Source organism: Chionomys nivalis, chromosome 18, assembly GCF_950005125.1.
Source record: "Chionomys nivalis chromosome 18, mChiNiv1.1, whole genome shotgun sequence".
NCBI lineage: Eukaryota > Metazoa > Chordata > Mammalia > Rodentia > Cricetidae > Chionomys > Chionomys nivalis.
The window spans coordinates 2,527,701-2,552,558 of NC_080103.1; the positions used below are offsets into that span (position 1 = coordinate 2,527,701).

Below are 24,858 nucleotides of genomic sequence, written 5' to 3' on the forward strand. Positions count from 1 at the left end.
ACCATTTAAGTGTTTTGTGGCAGGACATCTTAAGAGCTGCAGGGTTTTGCAGCTAAAGCTGAGTCAGGAAGCCTCTCTTAGATGAGAGCGCTTGCTTGCCTCTAGCAAGCAAAGCATACCCAAGAAATTGCTGCTACCAAGAAAACATGCTTTACTCTATTCTTTCCCACTCTTTCTCAGGCTTTCTGTGGATTCAGTTGTCCACACGTTGAGCAGCCATTCTGTAGAGGGGACTGTGGGCAGCATTCCTGCCCAGCTCCTGGCCGCCTGGCTAGCTTATGCCCCAAAGTAACAACACACAACTGTATTCTTTTAAACACTGCCTGGCCCATTATATCTAGCCTCTTCTAGGCTAATTCTCATGTATTAATTTAGCCCATTTAAATAATCTGCATAGCACCACTAGGTGCGCTTACTGGGAAAGATTCAGCATGTCTGACCTGGCGGCTGACTGCATCGTGTCTGCTCTGGAGAAGGGCGGCATTGCGTCTGCCCCAGAAAGGAGAGGAAATGGCGTCTTAGCTCACTTCCTCTTCTTCCCAGCATTCTGTTCTGTTTACTCCACCCACCTATGTTCTAACCTATGAGGCCAAGCAGTTTCTTTATTAATTAACCAATGACCTTCCTCCATCATTCTATTTCTCATGTTTTGAATTCTAAAACACCCTAAGGTTTTGGAATAAGCCAATGACATTCCAGATCTATAATAATCAAATCCTATAGAAAATAAATCCAGACTTTAAACAAGTATAATTACTTATAAAAGTAAAACACAAATAATTTCAAACTTTAGGAGACTGGTAGCCTTCATGCCCCAGCAATCAACCTCTCTCTGCACCCCATGTATTACTGAGTTATGGGTACATACAGCCAGATACACACACTTTTTCCTCTAGGTGCTGGGTTTCAAAACTTGAGTCCTCAATCTGTGATCCTCCATTGTGGCATCTCCTTGGCCCCATCACCCTTTATAATAAAATGGATAATGGATTGTTAAAAATTAGAATGTGCTTGACCCAAAATGAATCTGTAAAGTCTCTGGTACACAAATGAGACATGTGGTATGCATGAGAGGGAGATGAGTTAGAAATAATCACTGCTTAACTGACCATGTCATACTTACATAAAAGATGATCAATAGATTGATGTAAAGGCTACAGGAATCATTGATAAGGGACCCTGGTAGAAGCAATAATATATTGGCCAAGAGGCAACGGAATGAGAAATCAAATCAACAAAAGAGAGGAATCTGCTGCTTTGGTTCTCATGCCTTTGGTGTTTCCAGCCAGCTACTGAATTAATGTTCTGGAAGACTGCTGGAACATACTCTGAGAGTATGTGGCTACATTTACCCAGTCAGTACCAGGTAAAAATGCACTGTAGATAGTGTGCTTTTCTTTTCATTATCTTTGGATGAAAGTACCATCTCCTAAGGACTTACTTTCCTTGCACTAACACCCAGCTACTATCCAATACCATAAAAATAAAGCTTAGGGGAAATCAAATACAATGGATTCATGATGTGGGATTCCCCTCTGTAATTTGTGAATACCATTGGTTAATAAAGGAACTGCTTTGGGCCTATAACAGAGCAATAGGGGAACAGAGCTAGGTAAGGAAAACTAAAATGAATTCTGGGAGAAAGAAAGTGGGGTCAGGGAGAAGCTATGGATCCACTACCAGAGACAGACATGCTGAAACTTTGCTGGTAGGCCACGACCTCGTGGTGATGCACAGATTAGTGGAGATGGGTTAAATTGAGATATAAGAGTTAGGCAATAAGAAGCTAGAGCTAATGGGCCAAGCAGTGATTTAAATAATATGGTTTCTTTGTAACTATTTCAGGTCTGAGCTATCAAATTGCCTGGAACCAACAAATGGCCTCCTTCAAAAGATTCATATCACTCATTCGTGGTGCAGTGTTTCTCAGACCCTGTCATGCTAATGTAACTGCTCTCCTGTTACTGCTCTTGTCCTTACTGTAAACGCTGTGACCTTAAACCTGCTTGTTCCAAGTACTCAAGACTTTCTTCATAAAATCCTCTTCTTTCTCAGCAACTTCAAATACAACTTCAAGTTCCACCTTCTCATTTTTCTCTAGTTCCTTCTCTGGTTTTGTTTTTGTTTTTTATTTGTTTGTTTTTGTTTATTTGCTTTCCCTTTGGTGGGACTAGGGTAAAGACTTCACCTTTGGGCAACTTAGTTGGCTATATATACTCAAAGAAATCGTTTACCAAACCCCCTGTCTCTCTCCTCTCCAGTGATTACTTCTAGTTTTTCCTGTAGTGGCATTTCAAATGTATTTTAATAAATAAAGACTGCCTGAATATCTGAGGGTAAAACAGTCCCACTAGATTACAGACTAGATTATGGTAACATACACCTTCAATCCCAGTAGCTAAAAAGACACGCACATTTAATCCCAGTAGCCACAATGACAGGCACCTTTAATCCCAGTGGTGCGCACCTTTAATCCCAGCTCTATAGAGGAATATAAAACAGGGAGCAGGGGGAGATAACTCTCAGACACACAATCTCATTCTGAGAAACTAGGAGGCAGGATTGCCATTTTAGACTGAGATTGAGATAAGAGCCAGTGGCTGTCTGTTTTGCTTTTTGTATCTTCAGGTTGAATCCCAATTTCTGACCCTGAGTTTTTATTAATTGTGCTTATTTTCCTTCTCATTACTGCTTCACTTTCATCTTTTGACAGCTTAGCTCTTGTTATTTGATGACCTAAATTTTGTCCTTAAATCTAAACTGTATCTTATTCTCCAACAAAACAGCATGACCTAAGAGCGTTGAGCCTACTAATGGCTGAGCCACTGTCTATTACAAGGAATGTTCCTAAGAATCACCAGGGAGCCGGGCGGTGGTGGCGCACGCCTTTAATCCCAACACTCGGGAGGCAGAGGCAGGCGGATCTCTGTGAGTTCAAGACCAGCCTGGTCTACAAGAGCTAGTTTCAGGATAGGCTCCAAAACCACAGAGAAACCCTGTCTCGAAAAAAAAAAGAATCACCAGGGACCTGTTAAGCCATAGCCTGCTGTTCCCACCCCTAGGGTTAGCAATTCAATCGCATTTCTAATCAGTTCCCAGTTGATTCCAAGGTTACTCAGATTAATTTGCACCCAGCACAGTTACAGCCCCCAACACCCTGGTCATTGACTATGGTTCCTACTGCATCACATAACACCTTAGCTGAGATACTCAGTGATTCAAAACTTCACTCTTGATGGGTTCTTCTGTTCCTCTTCAGATCAATCCTAGGTTCCTTTGCCAGGCAGTTTATTTCCTTGTTGGTAGTGTTTGGCCTCTGCTTGCTGAGAACATGTTAACTTCTCACAGGCTCATTTGGTCTTTAATGATCTTTATGATGAAGATAGCCCATGTCATAGTTGATCCTAAAAGGATCTTATGTAGAATGTGTGGTCTCTAATTCATAGGGCTACTGAAGAGTGATTGAATTATGCAGGTACCAAGTTCAAAGGGTTAATTGATTAACAACCCCCTAAGTGCAGGAAGCTGAATCTGGGTGGAGGACACGCTGGCTGTGTGTTTCTGAAGGCAATCTCACATCCCACCTAGCTGATTTGTAGCTTTTTTATCCTGTCCATCATAAGATGAGCCACTTGGCTCCACTGCACACTGTTACTCTGTGACAAACACTCCACTACCCATCTTCCAATGGCAGGGGGTACTGTGAGGATTAAATAAGACACACTCAACCTGTGTTCTTCAAACTTGTCAGAAGCAAAGCCTCCAAAAACCCTCAATTAATCAATGCTAAGCCACTGTTCTCCAGGAAAACACAGGGTTGGACTCCATCAAGCCTCGGGTCACATTTTGTCACATGATCCATGTGCAATTTTTTTTGAACATGTATCCTTGTTGAAAGCTGTCATATTTAAGACCTATTATTGATTCACTAACACTGAACTGATGGCCCCTGACACTCTAGCCCATGCTGAAACAAAGCCCACGGTGAAGGTTTTCCAATGGGTCCACCAAGGTCTTCTGACACTTGGGAACACCAACAGCGTTTTAACACTAAGTGTCAAGTCACTTCCTGCAGTGAAACCACCAAGGAAATAACACAAATATGTGAAAGGTAGGGCACTAAACAGACCATACAAAGCACGCTTGCTCATAGACTTCCCTCTGTGCAGACTTACCTGGGAAAACACACACTTCAGAGGGTGGGATTCTTAGCCACACTGTGCAAGGTTGCAGGTGACCACAGATGCAGCACAGGAAGTGAGCACCACCATCAGTCTTCACCAGTAATTTGGAAATATGCAACCCGTGAAGACCGAGGAGTGGTGGATCTCAGTGAGACAGCATTTGCTCTTAGCATGTACAAAAGATCCCAAGGTGGATCCTCAATATCAACAGAAGATCAAAACACAATAGAGAGGACTGCTCTGATGCGATAACAACTAGCAATCTGAGGGTCGACTGGGTGCCCTAAGCTCCGCAAATCATCTTTTACAAACTAATGTGCTTTAAAATAATAATTTAAAAAAAAAAACCTCTAAGCCCCTCAGGTAGGAAAGACCGCAAGCCCATTTTACAGATGAGGAAACTAAGGCACAGATTAAAATACTTTTCTCTGAGGAGAGTAATTAATGCTATATTCATTTCAGCCTTTCATTATCAGTGCATGCCAAGTTCGACTTAAGGTTGGTTATGGTTACAATTTGTAACCACACAAGTCACGAGCAGGAAATGTTACCCCTAAAGTAGTTAAAACAAAATACCTTAAGAAATGGCCTTTGAAGATGAGTCTTTGGGGGGTAGATAGGACTTTCTGATATCACTCGGGTACAGTGAATTAGTAACTTTATGAAAAGAAGAAAAATCTAGGCTAGGCCTTTGGGTTACTCATCATGTACTACAGCTCCTGCTGTCATAGAAGGCGAAGTCCCTTGAGACAAGCCAGTGCTACCCTCTTGGACATTCTAGCCTCCATCCCTAGGAACTAACTAAACCTCCAACTTTTACACATTACACAACCCCTGACCTTCAGTTTTCTGAAACAAGAGAAAACAAACTAAACAAGGTCTAACCGAGATCCTCTCTTGACCAAACTGTAACCAGCTTCCTCTGTGGCTTCAATCTTGCTTTAAAAAAAAACTTGAACAAACACTAATATGTCTCAAGGCCGCATCCTTCGAATGGCTGTACACTCTCCCTTAATGCAACTGTGTGAGAAAACGCAAGATTGCCAACATCTTTTATCTGTTTAAGCAGCAGCTAAAGATGAGGCCTCTGTCTCTGGAACTCTGAGATGGGACAGAATCCCAGCTGCTCCTGTCCTTGCCAGCTTAGCAGACACAACTGACCTTAGCTGCTGTGAAGAGCTGAAGCTCACTCTCAGTGACTGTCGTCATGGTCACTCCCTGACTCTCCCAAGCCTTGCACTATCCCCTCCTTGCTCCTCCTTCGTCCCTCTAAAATATTCACCTCTGTACAATCCAAAGCTGCCTTCAGTTCGCAGCAGAGTGTTTCCCCACTGCAGTAGTGACCACTGATCAAGAATGTCTCCCTACTGCAGTAGCAACTACTGATGGGAATCTGTCCCCAGCATTATAGTCAGGGACTGCTTTTGTTTCGCTCTGACTCGTCTCCACCTAATACTAGGAGGCTGGGATTTGTGCTCAGGAAAACTGCTCCACAGCCCATGTCCTCGGTGAGTGAGTGTTCCCCAGTCAGTGAGTATTTCTGAGACCTGCCCCATTCTGTCTCATTGGTGTGGTCATTGTATGTTGATTCATTCAGCAAGCATTTCTCTGGCTTCTCCCTATCTGCCAGGCTCTGGATTAGATACCAGAAGAACAAAAGGAAAATACCAATACTATTATCCTAAAGACTCCCAATCCCTGTGCATAAAGTCAGTGATTCTAAACAGTAGTTACAGGGTAAAGACTCCAAATAGGCCCTGGAGAATGAGGCTTTTCATACCAAGTATCTAAGTGTAAGCTAAGATGGAAGTGCATTTTATAAAAGAGTATATGAGGGCATAGAAGGGTCGTGCGAGGGCAGATATGAAGGGTAATGGAGTCTTCAAGAGATGTGTTTTTGCTATACCAACGCTGAATCTGTAGGAAAGACAGCAAGAGATAAGGCCAAGACAGCAATGGCAGGAGGGAGGCCCTGCACATCAAACTCATGGGCCTGAAACTTTTTAGAGACACAATGAGCAGTCCTTGAACAAGTCAAAGCAGATATCAGGGAGAAACAAATTTGTGTTTTCAAAAAGATAAGTTTGGGGCGACGTGCAGGAAGAGATTAGAAGGGATCAAGATTGAAAGTAAGGAGATCCATGAGGAGACTATGGCAGAAACCCAGATAACAATGGGCTCTGGGCTCAATCATTGTCCAGATGCATGCAGTGGCACCAGAGGCCAAAAACAAAGGTCAAGTTTCCAGAAAAGGAGAGCACTAAGCTGCCCATCAAGTCAACCGGACATAGCTCCCCTGGATGCCAAGTCCACTCCCTCTCCTGTTCTCCACTTTCTTCTCCCACGTGAGGCTCTTCTTTCCACACTTGTGGAAGGCTTTTCCTTCCACCCTTGTACAACTTAAGTTGATGGAGGAATCACCTTCCCAAGAAACTATTCTTCATTACAGTCTCTCGGCAACTATTATTTTAAATTTCTTTAATCGCTCCAATATTCTACAACATACATTAAGTATCTTGGCAGTCGCACTGTATCTTGTAAGTTGGTTTATAGATATATGGAAAAGATACAGCCCTATAACTAAACTGATTGTTTCCTTATTTTTGTTTATTGTTTTTAAAATACCTACTACTTTTATTCTTTGAAATTGAAATGTAACCACCACTTTATTAAGCCAACATAATTTCTAACTACATTCTAAATATTTGTCCTTATATATCCACAGATAAGTACAGGTCTCACCCCTCATTCAAGAAACATCCCCTCACAACAGATGGAAATCATTACAGAAAACCACAACCAATCAAACACAGAGAACAAGTGACTTGGTGGAGCCCAGCAACAACTGATACGTCTATAGCACAACTCCTGCAGCTGTGAAACAAGGGTCATAGCAGAAGAGGAGGGAGAAAGATTATAAGAGCCAGGGGATCAGGACATTTAGGTGAGAATTCATCTCCTAAAAATATCAGAGAAGATACAGCCACACCGTCTCTCCAACATGGATGCCTAAACAAGACCTGAACAAGGATGACAGACACAACAGACATGATACCATGAAAGGGGCCTGGCTGTCTCAAGTCTTCCCATTTTTCCCTATCTCCTATACACAGCAGACCAAAAGATGCTTGAACACAGGCAAGTATTCTTTAATGAGCAATGGGTCTCCTCATTAATATTCCACCAGATTCACCTCCTGAGTGGCGGGACCTTTCTCCCCTTGACAGCGTTGCTGTGGCATGAACTGATTTTATACCATCTAAAACTCAATAGAGCAAGCTGTTAGTTTCATGGCATCTCTATGTCCCTGCTTTGTAGTAAAACAAAAATACCATGTGGCATTCACTTCTTTCCTACCCTGCTAAACACACAGCCTTCCTGCTTCCCAAAATTGACTGCTTTTCATTTTTAAAGCCAATACAAGATCTGGGCCTGATGGCATACACCTTTAATCCCAGCACTTGGCTGTGGAGGGGGGTGGGCAGTGGCAAGTGGATCTCTATGGTTTGAGGCCAGCCTGATTCACAGAGTAAGTTCTAGGCTAGACAGAGGAACACAGTGAGACCTTGCCTCAAAGCAACAACAAAGACCTGAAGAAAGAGTCTCTCCTCCTTTTTTGAATGTTAAAATACCTACACTATTCTCTGATCTCCTTCAAGTTTCCAGAAAACAAAAATGTTCTTTCCAAGAAAGTTCTGTCTTCCCTGGTGCACAGCATGGTAAACACTGTCTTCAACTGTTACCAGGGTTGTGCCTACACCTCCACCACTGAATATCCGTGCTTCTCCCCCATCCTGACTACCTTGCACCTCCTGAGCCCCACTGTCTAGACCCTGGGAAGTGTTGATTGGACAGCTAAGATCGTCATAAACCAAGTCAGGCCTAAAGGATTTTCCATGTACACTGTAGCTTCAATACCACAGGGTGTTGTTAAAGGTGAAAAAGTTTCATTTTAATCCTATGGAACAATTCTTTAGACAATACAGTCTTCCGAGCATATTACAAACTTAAAATAACCAGCAAGTACCAGGTAAAGCAGCACACCTAGAAAACTGAGGCAGGAAAACCGGCTCGAGCATCGAGGCTTAAAGCTAACCAGGGTGAAGAAATGCTTTTGAAAAGTCATCGAGAGCTGAAGAATGTAATTTTATCCTTAAAAAGACCCCCTGGATTCTGTAAGCTTCTCAACAGAAGCACTGAGAACGTAGCTCTGTTCATCTCTTTGCTCATGAGAATCCATTGCGTTTTCTTTAAGCACCCGACCATCTAAAAGGACAGAAGACAGCGATCATGTGATCACGTGCTGTTTCCAGGGATGATGGACGCTTAGAATTACTAATTATAGGCCAGAGTAACATTCAAAATTCATTCAACAAATTCCACAGAACAGGTATCTGAACACACATGTGAGAAAGACATTGGAGGTCTGGCTAAGCAGTCCTGAACATCTCCTGTCCTCACCACAGAATATATACAGGCAGCACCTGAGGGGCCAGCAAACCACTGCTGTTCACCATCCACACACAACAAACTGGCCTGGAGGATTCCTTTCCCACAGCAGCGATAATTAACAAAGGTGCAGCGCTGCCCTCTAGTGACCAAGATGCAAACTGCAAAAGGCTTCCTTGGCAGAAACCGTTAAGTCCTCCCACCCAAGCAATTAAACTCAAAATTTAATACGATTTAACACATAGAAGTTACAGTAAAACTTCAAAAGAATGAGACAAAAGTGAAGTAATTGGCTTATACATCACTATTATATATCTGGAGAGCTGACTCTTACAAAAGATATAATTCAAAAATAATAGAATCTAACTCTTGAAATGAGCATCACATTTCATTCATCCAGGGTTTCACAATAAGATGGTACCAAACAGTCATCTGGATATTGTCTACATAAAAGGAAAATTTAGCATGATAGGATCCGTAAGAAATAAATGCCTATGCTCAAATATTAGCTTACTTTTATGGCTTTTATAGTTTTCATAGAGTTGCTTTTAGCTCCTCCAAATATCATTTTATTAGTAAAAGGGCAAACACGGTAGTTATTTTAAAGGGTTACTGTAAGGGTTACGTAGGCCAAAGAATAAGTACCTAAGAACTGAACCCAGTCCTCTGCAGAGAGCCGCAAATGCTCTTAACCACCAAACCATCTATCTAGCTCCAACATAATATTTTTTTTGTTGTTTGTTTGTTTACCATTGCTGGTCTTACTATTCCATTTTCACAATTGCAACTAATTAAATAACCACAGGATGGTGCCACCAGGCATGGCTAGTGTACTTAGTCAGTACAGGTCTCTCTCTCCTCTGACACAAACAACAAGGACAACCCAAAATCTGGGAACATTACTATGACCCAGTCCCTAACAGCAGCTGTATTCTGAACAGTAAAGGCTCATCTAGCTAGTATGTGGTAGAGAACCCTGGGACTGTCCAGTTCTAAGGAAACCTCATAGTCTGACCTCACTTCTGAGAGGATCACTTTAATGTAACAATAAACTTATTCTTTAAAACAGAACTCACTCTTCACTCTGAGGAATTCTCAAATGTTGGCAGTTATCCAGTTCAGAGGGAGGGCACCATGTCCTACATAATCTACATATACCACTATCCATTAACCAGAAACCAGCGTGGGTTTGCAGTTAAAGTGAGAGCCCTCTCATCTTCCATAGACCAGAATCAATAGACCAGAACCAGTCTTCTTCCTGTTGGCTTACAGTGTAGACTAGCTTATTTTCTAATGTAGGATGAAACCATTGTCAAAAGCATAGTTGGAAATACCTATAGATAAGCTCCACAGTTCCTTGATCATCCAAAAGAGTAACTGCTAACCACAGCCATTGTTCTATGAAATGTTTCCTTTCTGGATGTTCTAAATTATTTATTTCTCTATGTGTATGCATGGTTGCATGTGTCAGAGCATGTTTGTGCAGGCATGTGGAGGCCATAAGTCAATATTCAATGTCTTCCTTTAATCATTCTCCTCCTTTGCAAGGTCTCTCAATGAAGCTATTTGACTATGCCAGTGAGATTCTAGGTTTCTCCTATCTCTGCCTCTCCAAAATGGGGCTTACAGACATGGGTAATAAAAGATAAAAGTGTCTTAAAAGATGTCATCAAATGTCTCATCCTTTAAAGCCATTTAAAAGTCTTCGGGGCTCAGTAACACAGCCATTGCCAACCTTGCACAAAGGCCTTGTTCCTATCCAAGGTGAAGGGTGTTTTATTAGATATCAGGAAGGTCATGCCAAAATTGTTTTAAGGAGTACCCCTGAACTGTGTTTAGACATGTTACAGCACAGAATTTTTGGATGTGGCCTGATATTTCTGCTGGAGACAGCAAACGATGGATCCAGCTCTCTGGTTGGATATAAAATCATATAGATCTTTAAAGCTTGTGCATGGTTCTACTTGAAGGATGAATAGGCTTGCGAAGAGTAAATTAAGGGGAACATTTCCTTTCACCTGGCTGGATCCCCTGCGAGCTAACACTTGGGAAGCCCAGCCTCTGGTACAGAGAGGAAATGTCAATCACAGATCTATCACTGTGTGAAGGTGAATAACGGAATTGGGGATTTACCATCCTAATGAGGCTTTCTTACCTGCTGGACATCGTTTGGACATTTTTTCGGGCTTTCCAAAATAGAGGATTGAGGTTCTGGATTGGAAAGGAAGCAGACAGTCAATACCTTAAAGAATAAAATTTCCCATTTCCTTAGTTAAAAGCAAAAACTTCCACTAGATATGTATTATTTACAGTAAGTACCAAAAATATCCAGTCCTTTTTTCCAAACCATTAGCGCAGCATGTGAATATGACTGCTTTTCTTTATAATAAACACACAATGACATACTGTGTCATTAGATACTTCACAAACAGGAGGCGCCCGATGCTCTGTTCTGCAGACCAGCCTTAATTATTTTTCCTAATTTATTTTTGTTTTCCCAAGAAGTCTTTACTTAAGAATGTTAACTGTGTTATTCACTTAGTGAAAGTTCATACATGATGAGACCACCTCAGTCTTGAAGCAAGGGATTTTTAAGACTCTTTGAAGTCTTGACAAATTTGATTCTGCTTTCCATGATCTGCTTTCTATGATATATGATAAATACTGCCACCTGGAAGCACGAGTAAGAAGGGATTCTGAAGGGATTTTCTTTTTTTTAATTTTTTTTAAATTTTTTTTCACTTTCTTTTATCCTTTATTTACACTCGTGGTCTTTTCCCTATGTGTTCATCTTATAAGTCTGATGTAGTTTTGTTCTTTTTCTTATTGAAAAAATTTCCACCTCCTCCTAGCCTCCCATTTCCCTCCCCCTCACCATCCTCCCCTCCTCTTCTCCCCCACTCCTCTACCCCTCCCTCTCCAGTCCAAAGAGCTGCCAGGATTCCCTGCCCTGTGGGAAGTCCAAGGTCCTCTCCCCTCCATCCAGGTCTAGGAAGGTGAGCATCCAAACTGGTAAGGCTCCCATAAAGCCAGTACATGCAGTAGGATCAAAACCCAGTGCCATTGTCCTTGGCTTCTCAGCAGCACTCATTGTCCACCATGTTCAGAGAGTTTGGTTTTGTCCCATGCTTTTTCAATCCCAGTCCAGCTGGCCTTGGTAAGCTCCCAATAGATCAGCCCCACTGTCTCAGTGAGTGGGTGCACCCCTTGCAGTCCTGACTTCCTTGCTCATGTTCTCCCTCCTTCTGCTCCTCATTTGGACCTTGGGAGCTCAGTCCAGTGCTCCAATCCAGATGAAGGTTCTTCTTATTTAGCTTCTCTAGGATCACAAATTATAGGATCAATGTCCTTTATTTATGGCTAGAAACCAATTATGAGTGAGTGCATCCCATGTTCATCTTTTTGGGTCTAGGTTACCTCACTCAGGATAGTGTTTTCTATTTCCATCCATTTGCATGCAAAATTCAAGATGTCATTGTTTTTTACCGCTGAGTAGTACTCTAATATGTATATATTCCACACTTTCTTCATCCATTCTTCCATTGAAGGGCATCTAGGTTGTTTCCAGGTTCTGGCTATTACAAATAATGCTGCTATGAACATAGTTGAACAAATGCCCTATCATATTACAAAAGCATTTGTTCAACTGAAGGGATTTTCTACCTTCAGCCGTTCTTGTCATTTGAAATTCTGCGAGATGACAAATTCATCATACTGGAAGCACATTAGGATAAATAGAGATTTTTGCTGTTGTTGAAGTTATAGAGTATTTTCTATGTGAAAATGTAAGTATATAAAAAAATCTCATCCATCCTCTGCATTTTAGAAATGAGAAGCCCACTCATTGGCAAGATGAATGCAGAAGTCTAAGTCTTTGTGTATTAGGGTCAGGGTTATATACAAGACACTGCAAATAACAGTAGGGCAGTCACTGTCCATGGTGTCGTAAAGGATGTACACAACAGTGCTACTGAAATATCTTGTGTAGTTAGTGTTTAAAAAATATGATGTACCGGGAAGCTGTAGTGAAAGCTTTCCTTGTACTCAGATGAACATTATAGCCTCAACACAGCCTTGCTGGCCTTGTATTATCTACCTACACTCCCTAATCTCTGTAGACATCCCACCTTCCCAACTAGCTCACTATGCTCTTACTCCCATGGCTGTCTTCAAACATGAAACACACACCCTTCCCATGCACTCCTGTTTCCTTTTTACTTCTGAGAATATTACTTGGGCCTGTAGGTGGAGTTTTCTTTCCTGCCCACCAGTTTTCAAATAACTGACATGGAGACTTAATGTTAATTATAAATGCTTAGGCACGTGGATTTGAGAAAGCAGCTCAGTTCAGTCCTATATTGTGCTTCCTCAATACAAATGACTGTCCCTTATATAAAGTGACAGACCTATTTCTCACATTTCACTCAATCTACAACCCAAATTCTTCTTTTCAAACTCACTTTCAACCAGGTCTTAGACTGGAAGTGTCTCCATTAAATACCAGAATGGTTACACAGTCAACACGGTGACTACACTTTGAAGGCATATAGAGAACTACCACCTCCATTGTCCCTTTGAAAAACAAACAAAAACAACTAAAAACTATACCATTTTGATTTAAAGCCACCATAAAGCAAAGAGGGGGTAATAACATCCTTCACAAATCTTTTGATGTTCTGTATTTTTTAAATAACCTCACAAAATTCTAAGTGTAATCTAAAATCGTTGGGTTCATACAAGCATAATTTGATGTAATCTGTTGTTTGTTTATATGCTTAGAGACAGGGCTTCGCTCTAGAACACAGGCTCATGATCCTCAAAATCATGATCCAAATGCTTCCACTTCCCAAGCGTGGGATCACAGGTGTGAACGGCTAGCCCTGACTACCAGAAAGAGAAGGCAGTAAGATCAGCAGCATATGTCTCTCTCCTAAATATGGAAATAAAATAAATCACAGTCCAAAAATACAAAATACATCAAGCAGATATTTACACTGTATGTGCACAGTTAAAATTCCCTGGATTTCATCTTTTATTACTGAAATATATCAACTTCATTCAAATCTAGTTAATTTAAGAGACAGATAATTTACTGAACAGAATTTAAATTGCATGCATTATGATAGTCTCAGATAGGATTGATGATTTTATTTTTATTCAGAATTATAAATGTATTTATTCATATATATTTTAATTAACAATTATACATTGTCTACCAATATATTTACACTCATTTATTTTTATTAAGGCAAAAGTAGCACCTAATTGATAGCTATGGGGAAATATGTTAATTATAAAATATACATTTCCATTAAAATAGTATCTAGTTGTTTTAAAGCATTTAAAAACTAAGAGACTTACAGTCTCATAATGTAGAGATAATACTGTTGGTAGATTGATTGACTTAATATTTGAATATGTATCATTCGGATAAAGTAAGAATTTTTTTATTTTATGACTTTTTATTGACTGCATTTTTTCTTTTTTCTTTTCTTTATTAAATTTTTTTTATTCTTTTTTAATTAATATTTCCACCTGCTCCCCGTTTCCCGTTTCCCTCCCCTCCTCCCAAATATTGCTCCCTTCCCCCACTCCCCTCCCCCTATCCCCACTCCTCTTCTCTGCCCCCCACACCATTCCCCCTCCCTTTCGATACTGAAGAGCAGTCCAAATTCTCTGCCCTGCGGGAAGACCAAGGTCTTCTATCTACGTCCAGGAAGGTGAGTGTCTAAACAGGCTAAGCTCCCACAAAGCCAGTTCATGTATTAGGATCGAAACCTAGTGCCATTGTCCTTGGCTTCTCATCAGCCTTGATTGTCCGCCATGCTCAGAGAGTCCAGTTTCAACCCATGCTTATTCAGTCCCAGACGAGCTGGCCTTGGTGGGCTCCCAATATATCAGATCCACTGTCACAGTGGGTGAGTGCATCCCTCGTGGTCCTGATTTCCTTGCTCATGTTCTCCCTCCTTCTGCTCCTCATTTGGACTTTAAGAGCTCAGACTGTTGCTCCAAATTGAGTCTCTGTCTCTACCTCGATCCACCGCCAGATGAAGGTTCTAAGGTGATATGTAAGACATTCATCAGTATAGGATAGGATCATTTCAGGTTCCCTCTCCTCAGTTGCCCAAGGTACCACCTGGGAAAATCTCCCTGGACACCTGCGAACCCCTCTAGAGTCAAGTCTCTTGCCAACCCTAAGATGGCTCCCTTACTTAGGATATATACTTCGCTGCTCCCGTATCCACCCATCCTATATCCCAACCATCCCAATCCCCCGAGCTCCTCCCATCCTCCCCTTCTCATGTTTCTCATCCCATTTCCCCTTTGCCCCATGCCACCTCACCCGCAAGTTCCCAGTTTTTGCCCTGCAATCTTGTCTACTTCCCCTCTCCAGGCGGATGACTATATGATTTTCTTTGGGTTCACTTTCTTATTTAGCTTCTCTAGGATCACAAATTATATGCTCAATGTCCTTTATTTATGGCTAGAAACCGATTATGAGTGAGTACATCCCATGTTCCTCTTTTTGGGTCTGGGATACCTCACTCAGGATAGTGTTTTCTATTTCCATCCATTTGCACGCAAAATTCGAGAAGTCATTGCTTTTTACCGCTGAGTAGTACTCTAATATGTATATATTCCACACTTTCTTCATCCATTCCTCCATTGAAGGGCATCTAGGTTGTTTCCAGGTTCTGGCTATTACAAACAATGCTGCTATGAACATAGTTGAACAGATACTTTTGTCATTTGATGGGGCATCTCTTGGGTATATTCCCAATAGTGGTATTACTGGATCTTGGGATAGGTTGATCCCAAATTTCCTGAGAAATCGCCACACTGATTTCCAAAGTGGTTGCACAAGTTTGCATTCCCACCAGCAATGAAAGAGTGTGCCCCTTTCTCCACAACCTCTCCAGCAAAGGCTATCATTGGTGTTTTTGATTTTAGCCATTCTGACAGGTGTAAGATGGTATCTCAAAGTTGTTTTAATTTGCATTTCCCTTATCGCTAAGGAAGTTGAGCATGACCTTAAGTGTCTTTTGGCCATTTGAATTTCTTCTGTTGAGAATTCTCTGTTCAGTTCAGTGCCCCATTTTTTATTGGGTTAATTAGCATTTTAAAGTCTAGTTTCTTGAGTTCTTTATATATTTTGGAGATCAGACCTTTGTCTGTTGCAGGGTTGGTGAAGATCTCCTCCCAGTCAGTGGGTTGCCTTTTTGTCTTAGTGACAGTGTCCTATGCTTTACAGAAGCTACTCAGTTTCAGGAGGTCCCATTTATTCAATGTTGTCCTTAATGTCTGTGCTGCTGGGGATAAACGTAGGAAGTGATCTCCTGTACCCATATGTTGTAGAGTACTTCCCACTTTTTCTTCTATCAGGTTCAGTGTGTTCAGACTAATATTGAGGTCTTTAATCCATTTGGACTTGAGTTTTGTGCATGGTGATAGATATGGATCTATTTTCATTCTTCTACAGGTTGACAACCAGTTCTGCCAGCACCATTTGTTGAAGATGCTCTCTTTTTTCCATTGAATACTTTTAGCTCCTTTATGAAAAATTAGGTGTTCATATGTTTGTGAGTTAAAATCAGGGTCTTCTACTTGGTTCCATTGATGGACTTCTCTGTTTTTATGCCAATACCAAGCTGTTTTCAATACTGAGGCTCTGTAATAGAGTTTGAGGTCAGGGATGGTAATGCCTCCAGACGATCCTTTATTATATAAGAATGTTTTGGCTATCCTGGGTTTTTTGTTTCTCCATATAAAGTTGATTATTGTCCTCTCAAGATCTGTGAAGAATTTTGATGGGATTTTAATGGGGATTGCATTGAATCTATAAATTGCCCTTGGTAGAATTGCCATTTTTACTATGTTGATCCTCCCAATCCAAGAGCAAGGGAGATCCTTCCATTTTCTGGTATCCTCCTCAATTTCTTTCTTCATAGACTTAAAGTTCTTGTCAAATAGATCCTTCATTTCCTTGGTTAGAGTTACCCCAAGATATTTTATGCTATTTGTGGCTATCGTGAAGGGTGATGCTTCTCTGATTTCCATCTCTGCTTCCTTATCCTTTGTTTATAGGAGGGCAACTCATTTTTTGGAGTTCATCTTGTATCCTGCAACGCTACTCAAGGTGTTTATCAGCTGAAGGAGTTCTTTGCTGGAGTTTTTGGGGTCGCTTATGTACACTATCATATCATCTGCAAATAATGAAAGTTTAACTTCTTCCTTTCCAATTTGAATCCCTTTGATCCCTTTATGTTGTCTTATTGCTATTGCTAGAATTTCAAGCATTATATTAAAGAGGTATGGAGAGAGTGGACAACCTTGTCATGTTCCTGATTTTAGTGGAATAGCTTTGAGTTTCTCACCATTTAATTTGATGTTAGCTGTCGGCTTGCTATAAATAGCTTTTATTATAGTTAGGTACGACCCTTGTATTCCTAATCTCTCTAAGACCTTTATCATAAAGGGATCTTGAATTTTGTCAAATGCTTTTTCAGCATCTAATGAAATGATCATATGGTTATTTTTCTTTCAGTTTATTTATATGATGGATTACATTGATAGATTTTCGTATGTTGAACCAGCCCTGCATCTTTGGGATGAAGCCTACTTGATCATAATGGATAATTTTTCTATTGTGTTCTTGGATACGGTTTGCCAGTATTTTATTGAGTACTTTTGCGTCGATGTTCATGAGTGAGATTGGCCTGTAGTTCTCTTTCTTGGTTGTGTCTTTGTTGGTTTTGGTATCAGAGTAACTGCAGCTTCATAAAAGGAATTTGGCAATGACTTCTCTGTTTCTATATTGTGAAATACATTAAGGAGTATAGGTATTAGGTCTTCTTGGAAGTTCTGGTAGAATTCTGCATTGAAGCCGTCTGGACCTGGGCTTTTTTTGGTGGGGAGGCTTTTTTAACAACTTCTAATTCTTCGCGACTAACAGGTCTATTTAGATTGTTCACCTGGTCCTGGTTTAACTTTGGTATATGGTACTTATCTAAAAAAGTGTCCATTTCTTTTACATTTTCCAATTTTGTGGCATACAGGTTTTTGTTGTAGGATCTAATGATTCTCTGAATTTCCTCTGTGTCTGTGGTTATGTCTCCCTTTTCGTTTCTGATCTTGTTAATTTGCGTATTCTCTCTCTGCCGTTTGATTAGTTTGGATAGGGGTTTATCAATCTTATTGATTTTCTCCAAGAACCAGCTTTTTGTTTCATTGATTCTTTGGATTGTTTTCTGTGTTTCTATTTTGTTGATTTCAGCCCTCAATTTGATTATTTTCAGTCTTCTACTTCTCCTAGGTGAGTCTGCTTCTTTTTTTTCTAAAGCTTTCAGGTGGGCCATTAAGTCTCCAATGTGTGCTTTCTCTGTTTTCTTTAAGTGGGCACTTAATGCTATGAACTTTCCTCTTAGCACTGCTTTCATAGTGTCCCATAGGTTTGAGTATGTTGAGTCTTCGTTTTCATTGAATTCAAGAAAGACTTTAATTTCTTTCTTTATTTCTTCCTTGATCCACGTGTGGTTCAGTAGTTGACTGTCCAGTTTCCATGAGTTCATAGGCTTTCTGGGGATAGCATTGTTGTTGAATTCTAACTTTAATCCATGGTGATCTGATAAGACACGGGTGGTTACCAATATTGTTTTGTAGCTGTGTAAGTTTGCTTTGTTACCGAGTATGTGGTCTATTTTCGAGAAGGTTCCATGAGCTGCAGAGAGGAAGGTATATTCTTTCTTATTTGAATGGAATGTTCTATAGATGTCTGTTAAGTCCATTTGATTCATTACCTCCCTTAATCCTCTTATTTCTCTGTTAGGTTTCTGTCTGATTGACCTGTCCATTGGTGAGAGAGGAGTGTTGAAATCTCCTACTATTAGTGTGTGTGGTTTGATGACTGCCTTGAGTTTTAGTAACGTTTCTTTTACATAAGTGGGTGCTTTTATATTAGGGGCATATATATTCAGGATTGAGACTTCATCCTGGTGAATTGTTCCTGTTATGAGTAAAAAATGTCCCTCTCCATCTCTTTTGATTGATTTTAGTTGAAGTCAACTTTGTTAGAAATTAGTATGGCCACACCTGCTTGTTTCTTAGGTCCGTTTGCTTGATAAACCTTTTCCCAGCCCTTTACTCTGAGTAGATGTCTGTCTTTGTGGTTGAGGTGTGTTTCTTGTAAGCAGCAGAATGTTGGATCCTGTTTTTGTATCCAATCTCTTAACCTGTGCCTCTTTATAGGTGAGTTGAGTCCATTGATATTAAGTGATATTAATGACCAGTGGTTGTTAACTCCGGTCATATTTCCTTTCTTTCTTTCTTTCTTTTGGTAGTAGAGTTTGTGTGTTTCCCTTCTTCAAGTTGTGCTGGTGAAGGGTCATTAGATGTCTGAATTATTGTGGGCATTGTTGGGCTCCTTGGTTTGTGATTTTCCTTCTATTGCTTTCTGTAAGGCTGGATTTGTGGCTACGTATTGTTTAAATTTGTTTTTATCCTGGAAAATTTTGTTTTCTCCATTTATAGTGAAGGAAAGCTTGGCTGGGTATAGTAGTCTGGGCTTGCATCCATGGTCTCTTAGTTTCTGCAGTACATCTATCCAGGACCTTCTGGCTTTCATGGTTTCCATAGAGAAATCAGGTGTAAGTCTGATAGGTTTACCTTTATAGGTAACTTGACCTTTTTCCTTTGCAGCTCTTAATATTCTTTCTTTATTCTGTATGTTTTGTGTTTTGATTATTATATGACGAGGAGATGTTTTTTTTGGTTTTTTTTGATCCAGTCGATTCGGTGTTCTGTATGCTTCTTGGACCTTCAAAGGAATATCTTTCTTAAGGTTGGGAAAGTTTTCTTCTATAATTTTATTAAATATATTTTCTGGACCATTGAGCTGTACTTCTTCTCCTTCTTATATCCCTATTATTCTTATGTTTGGTCTTTTTATTGTGTCTCAGATTTCCTGAATGTTTTGTTTTGAGAATTTGTTGGTTATGCTGTTTTCTTGATCAGAGTGTTTATTTTCTCTATGGTATCTTCAGTGTCTGAGATTCTTTCTTCTATCTCTTGTAATCTGTTGGTGGTACTTGACTCTGTAGTTCTTGTTCGTTTATCCAAATTTTCAATCTCCATCCTTCCCTCGGTTTGTGTTTTCTTTATTACTTCTACTTCATTCTTCAAGTCTTGAACCGTTTCCCTTACCTGTTTGATTACTTTTTCTTGTTTCTCTTGGTTTTCTTGGGTATCTTTGAGAGATTTATTCTTTTCCTCTACCTTTTTGTTTGTAATCTCTAATTGATTATGGCAGTTTTTCACCTCCTGTTTAAGGTCCTCTATTATTTTCATATAATTCACTTTTGAGTCGAATTCTTCTAATTCTTCTGGATTAGGGTGTACACTTCTTATTTCTGGATTCCTGGATTCTGGTGATGTCACGTTGCCTTTCAAGTTGTTGGGGGAATTCTTGCATTGGCGCCTGCCCATCTCTTCCTTCAAATGGAGCCAGGAGAGGCCTGGTGTCTTGGACCAGTCTTTGCTGTGACTAACTCTCTGGGTGTATCTCCTCAGTGTAGGGGCAGGAACCGTTCCCTACCAGATGAACTCCTCAACACCAAAACAGGGATGCCTGGTATTCCAATGACCCGCGGAAAGAAGGGCAAATGCAGGGGGTAGGGCGGGGTCGAGTAGAACACAGGCGACACTGCAGTACAAGCTGGAGGTGCCTGCGCTCCCTTTCGGGGGTTGCTGAGGCCTGCCCGCTAGGCAGGCACTCACTGCTCTGGTTGGGTAGCCTTAGTGTAGGGGGGTTTGTGCTCTCTACCAGGACAGTCCGCCCCAGGATAGCACACACTCACCCGTCCAGATGGAGCTTCTCAGCACCTACACAGGGACTCCTGGTAGCCCCAATGTGCTAGGGACCAAGGGAAGTAGGGCGCAGGCAGAGCTGCAGCAGGAGCTGGGGGAGGGGCGTTTGTGCTCTCTACCGGGACAGTCCGCCCCAGGATAGCACACACTCACCCGTCCAGATGGAGTTCTCAGCACCTACACAGGGACTCCTGGTAGCCCCAATGAGCCAGGGACCAAGGGAAGTCTTTATTAAATTTTTTTAATTAAAAATTTCCACCTCCTCCCCGCCTCCCTTTTCCCCCTTCCCCCACTTCCTCCTCCCCACTCCTCTCCCTCTCCCTCTCCAATCCAAAGAGCAGTCAGGGTTCCCTGCTCTGTGGTCAGTCCAAGGTCCTCCCCCCTCCATCCAGGTCTAGGAAGGTGAGCATCCAAACAGGCTAGGCTCTCACAAAGCCAGTACATGCAGAAGAGTCAAAACTCAGTGCCATTGTCCTTGGCTTCTCAGCAGCCCTCATTGTCCACCATATTCAGTGAGTCCAGTTTTATCCCATGCATTTTTAGTCCCAGTCCAGCTGGCCTTGGTGATCTAATAGATCAGCCCCACCGTCTCAGTGGGTGGGTGACCCCCCTTGCGGTCTTGAATTCCTTGCTCATGTTCTCCCTCTTTCTATTCCTCATTTGGACCTTGGAAGCTCAGTCGATTGCTCCAATGTGGGTCTCTGTCTTTATCTCCATCCATCGCCAGATGAAGGTTCTATGGTGATATGCAAGATATTCATTAATATGGCTATAGGATCGGGCCATTTCAGGCTCCCACACTGAACCTGATAGAAGAGAAAGTAGGAAGTACCCTACAACATATAGGCACAGGAGACCACTACATATAACCCCAGCAGCACAGACATTAAGGACAACACTGAATAAATGGGACCTCCTGAAACTGAGAAGCTTCTGTAAAGCAAAGGACACTGTCACTAAGACAAAAAGGCAACCAACTGACTGGGAGAAGATCTTCACCAACCCCGCAACAGACAAAGGTCTGATCTCCAAAATACATAAAGAACTAAAGAAACTAGACGTTAAAATGCTAATTAACCCAATTAAAAAATGGGGCACTGAACTGAACAGAGAATTCTCAACGGAAGAAGTTCAAATGGCCAAAAGACACTTAAGGTCATGCTCAACCTCCTTAGCAATCAGGGAAATGCAAATCAAAACAACTATGAGATATCATCTTACACCTGTCAGAAAGGCTAAAATCAAAAACACCAATGATAGCCTTTGCTGGAGAGGTTGTGGAGTAAGGGCCACACTCATCCATTGCTGGTGGGAATGCAAACTTGTGCAACCACTTTGGAAAGCAGTGTGGTGGTTTCTCAGGAAATTTGGGATCAACCTACCCCAGGACCCAGCAACACCACTTTGGGAATATACCCAAGAGATGTCCTATCATACTACAAAAGTATTTGTTCAACTATGTTCATAGCAGCATTATTTGTAATAGCCAGAACCTGGAAACAACCTAGATGCCCTTCAATGGAGGAATGGATGAAGAAAGTGTGGAATATATACACATTAGAGTACTACTCAGTGGTAAAAAACAATGACTTCTTTAATTTTGCATGCAAATGGATGGAAATAGAAAATCCTGAGTGAGGTAACCCAGACCCAAAAAGATGAACATGGGATGTACCTACTTAGCCATAAATATAGGACAGTGAGTCTATAATTCACGATTTTAGAGAAGCTAAATAGGAAGGTGTACCCAAAGAAAAACATATAGTTATCCCCCTGGATATTGGAAGTAGTCAAGGTTGCTGGGCAAAAATTTGGGAACTGGGGGGTGGGGTGGGATGGGGGAAAGAGGAGATGGGGAGAGAAAAGTAAGAAGGGGAGGATAGGGAGAACTTGGGGGAATGGGATAGTTGGGATAATGGAAGGTTGGATATGGGAGCAGGGAAGTATATATCTTAATTAAGAGTGCCATTTTAGGGTTGGCAAGAGCCTTGACTCTAGAGTTCAGATGATTTTAATTCTAATAACAGGTATAAATGGAGGGATGTTCCAATAGGCTCATCATATGTTCTTGTTTGTTTCTTTGATAGTAGAACCATCTCATCACTACCAACAAAAGATATTCCCACTAAGGACCTAGCTGGCAAAAGGGAAAATATAGGACATACTTGCCCACACACACCAATACTCAGAAACACAATCCATCCTTCTGTCCCTGGATTGTGTGGCAAGCGCAGGGAGACAGAGCACAGCACTTCATCCTTGGTACTCCTGCATTAGTTCATTAGCTAAACAGTGTCAAGACATTTGGAGAAAACACAGAAATGGGCCAGTGATACCACATTGCGGTACACCACACAACATCTCTCTTGAGATTTGTCTTTGTTTTTATTTATGTGTGCATGCATATATCTGGTTTTGTGAAAATAATATGTGTGTGGTTGTCTGTGCAGGACATAGAAGAATGTTAGGACCCCTGGATCTCATGTTTATAGGTGGTTGTGAGCTATTGGACACTAAACTCAGGAAGAGCAGCAAGCACTCTTGACCACATAGCCATCTCTCCAGACTTCTAAAATCCTTCTTCGAAGGGACCATCAGCGACATCATTTGGATATATTAGAGGCTAGAAAATGTGAGATTCCCTAAGCAACTGTTGCTTCAACCTTATGACGAGTGAAATGACACACAATTGCTCATGCTCCCCTTTCCACTTTGAAATGAAGGAATCCATTTCTGATGACCTTAAAATATTGTAGATTCTTCTGAGATACACTGCAGCGAGCTGACCTAGCCCAGACTCGCTCTATTGCTTCATCCTAGATTCTATTGTAAACAAATATAGTTGATTCAGCCAGAAAATAAACATTGTTGGAACATCTTCCCAGGAACGTTTTTGTTCAACTTCTCACTTGATACATGAACACACGCACAGTCACACAAACACACACACACACACAGACGTGCACACATACATACACAGGATTTTATTTTTATTCCTCCAGGATTGCCTGTATCTTCATTGCTTTTTTTAAGGCAAACCTGTTTATATTTGTTGTGTTGGTCAGTGTCACGGTCGTGGGATGGTGAGGGACTTGAGTGAAACGAGCATGTCTAATCCCTTACCACTACTCATTTCCATTCCACTAAGAAGATGAACTTTAAGTGTAATTAATTCTTTGATTATGTGTAAATCAATTGTATGACCATATATATCTTAATTATTTCTACTAGTTTCTCTTTAGCTAACACACAAAATAGTGGGTTTCACTAAGACACTTTTAAGCACATACATGTGTGTACACACACACACACACGCCACTGTTTTACTCTCCTATCCTACTTTACAATTCCCACTGAGAGATTTCCCCTCACCATAGTTTCCCATCTGTGTTCACTGAACATGTCTGTGTATAAGTGTGCATGAACACACACATACATTCTTCATGAGAAAAAAAAATGTTATGTTTAGCTTTCCTTCTGAATTACCCAGTATTGTCCCCTATCAACAGTATCTCATTTAAGCAAACCTTTCCACTAACTTGCATGTCTCCTATTGCATGTACATTTATTATATATTAAACGTAGATTCCATATATGAGTGGAAAACATGTAATACTTCTGTTGAGTCAAACTTATGCTTACCAATGATATCTCTACTCCCCTCCACACACTGTGAAGGACACAATTGCTTTAATTCATCTCCAGCACAGTGAACAATGTTCCTTCTCTCCTCCAACAGTCTCATTATTATTTACTAGTCATATTTTAATGAAGTCAGAAATTATAATTGGGATAAAACTGAATATTGACACAGTTTTCATGTATACTTCCCTATAGCTGAAGAGTTTTTTTGTATCTATAATCACCATTTACATTTCCCATTTTAAATTCTTTTCCTTTGTCCATTTATCGACTGAAAGACTGTTTTTCATTTTTGTTTAGTTTTTTATACTATAGATATCACTCCTTATCAGGTGTAAAGAAAGCAAATATTTTCATTCTAAATATAAGGTTGTCACCTCACTCTGCCGAAACTTTTCTTGAATGTACAGATTGTAATTTCAAGCAATTCATCATTCTAAAATGAGGTGTTGGAAAGCTGTCTCCAAAACCGTTACTTACCTGTGCCTCTATGAAGTGTACAATGGTTTCAAAATTTCACGTCTAATCCTAAAGCCCTTGATCTGTTTAGAGCAGATGCTTTTGTAAAGAAAGACTGGGATCGAGTTTCATTTGTCTACCCATAAATATTCACTTTTTATTCATTCTCAGCCAAACGCTACTCCAATAACCTAAAGATTCTTTTAAAGTATTCACAGGTATTGTAGAACTGTGTTGTTAATTCAGCCAGAAAAGTTGAAAA

General features: G+C 40.8%; 1 protein-coding gene across 1 annotated transcript in view; it reads right to left on the minus strand.

Moving 5' to 3' along the window:
• Window positions 1-24,858, minus strand: part of LOC130889861 (formin-2-like) — a 167,522-nt gene that overhangs the window by 20,363 nt on the left and 122,301 nt on the right. The window contains 1 exon segment of the mRNA XM_057793798.1: window positions 10,789-10,844. Within this exon segment, the coding sequence (XP_057649781.1) occupies window positions 10,789-10,844 (56 nt within the window).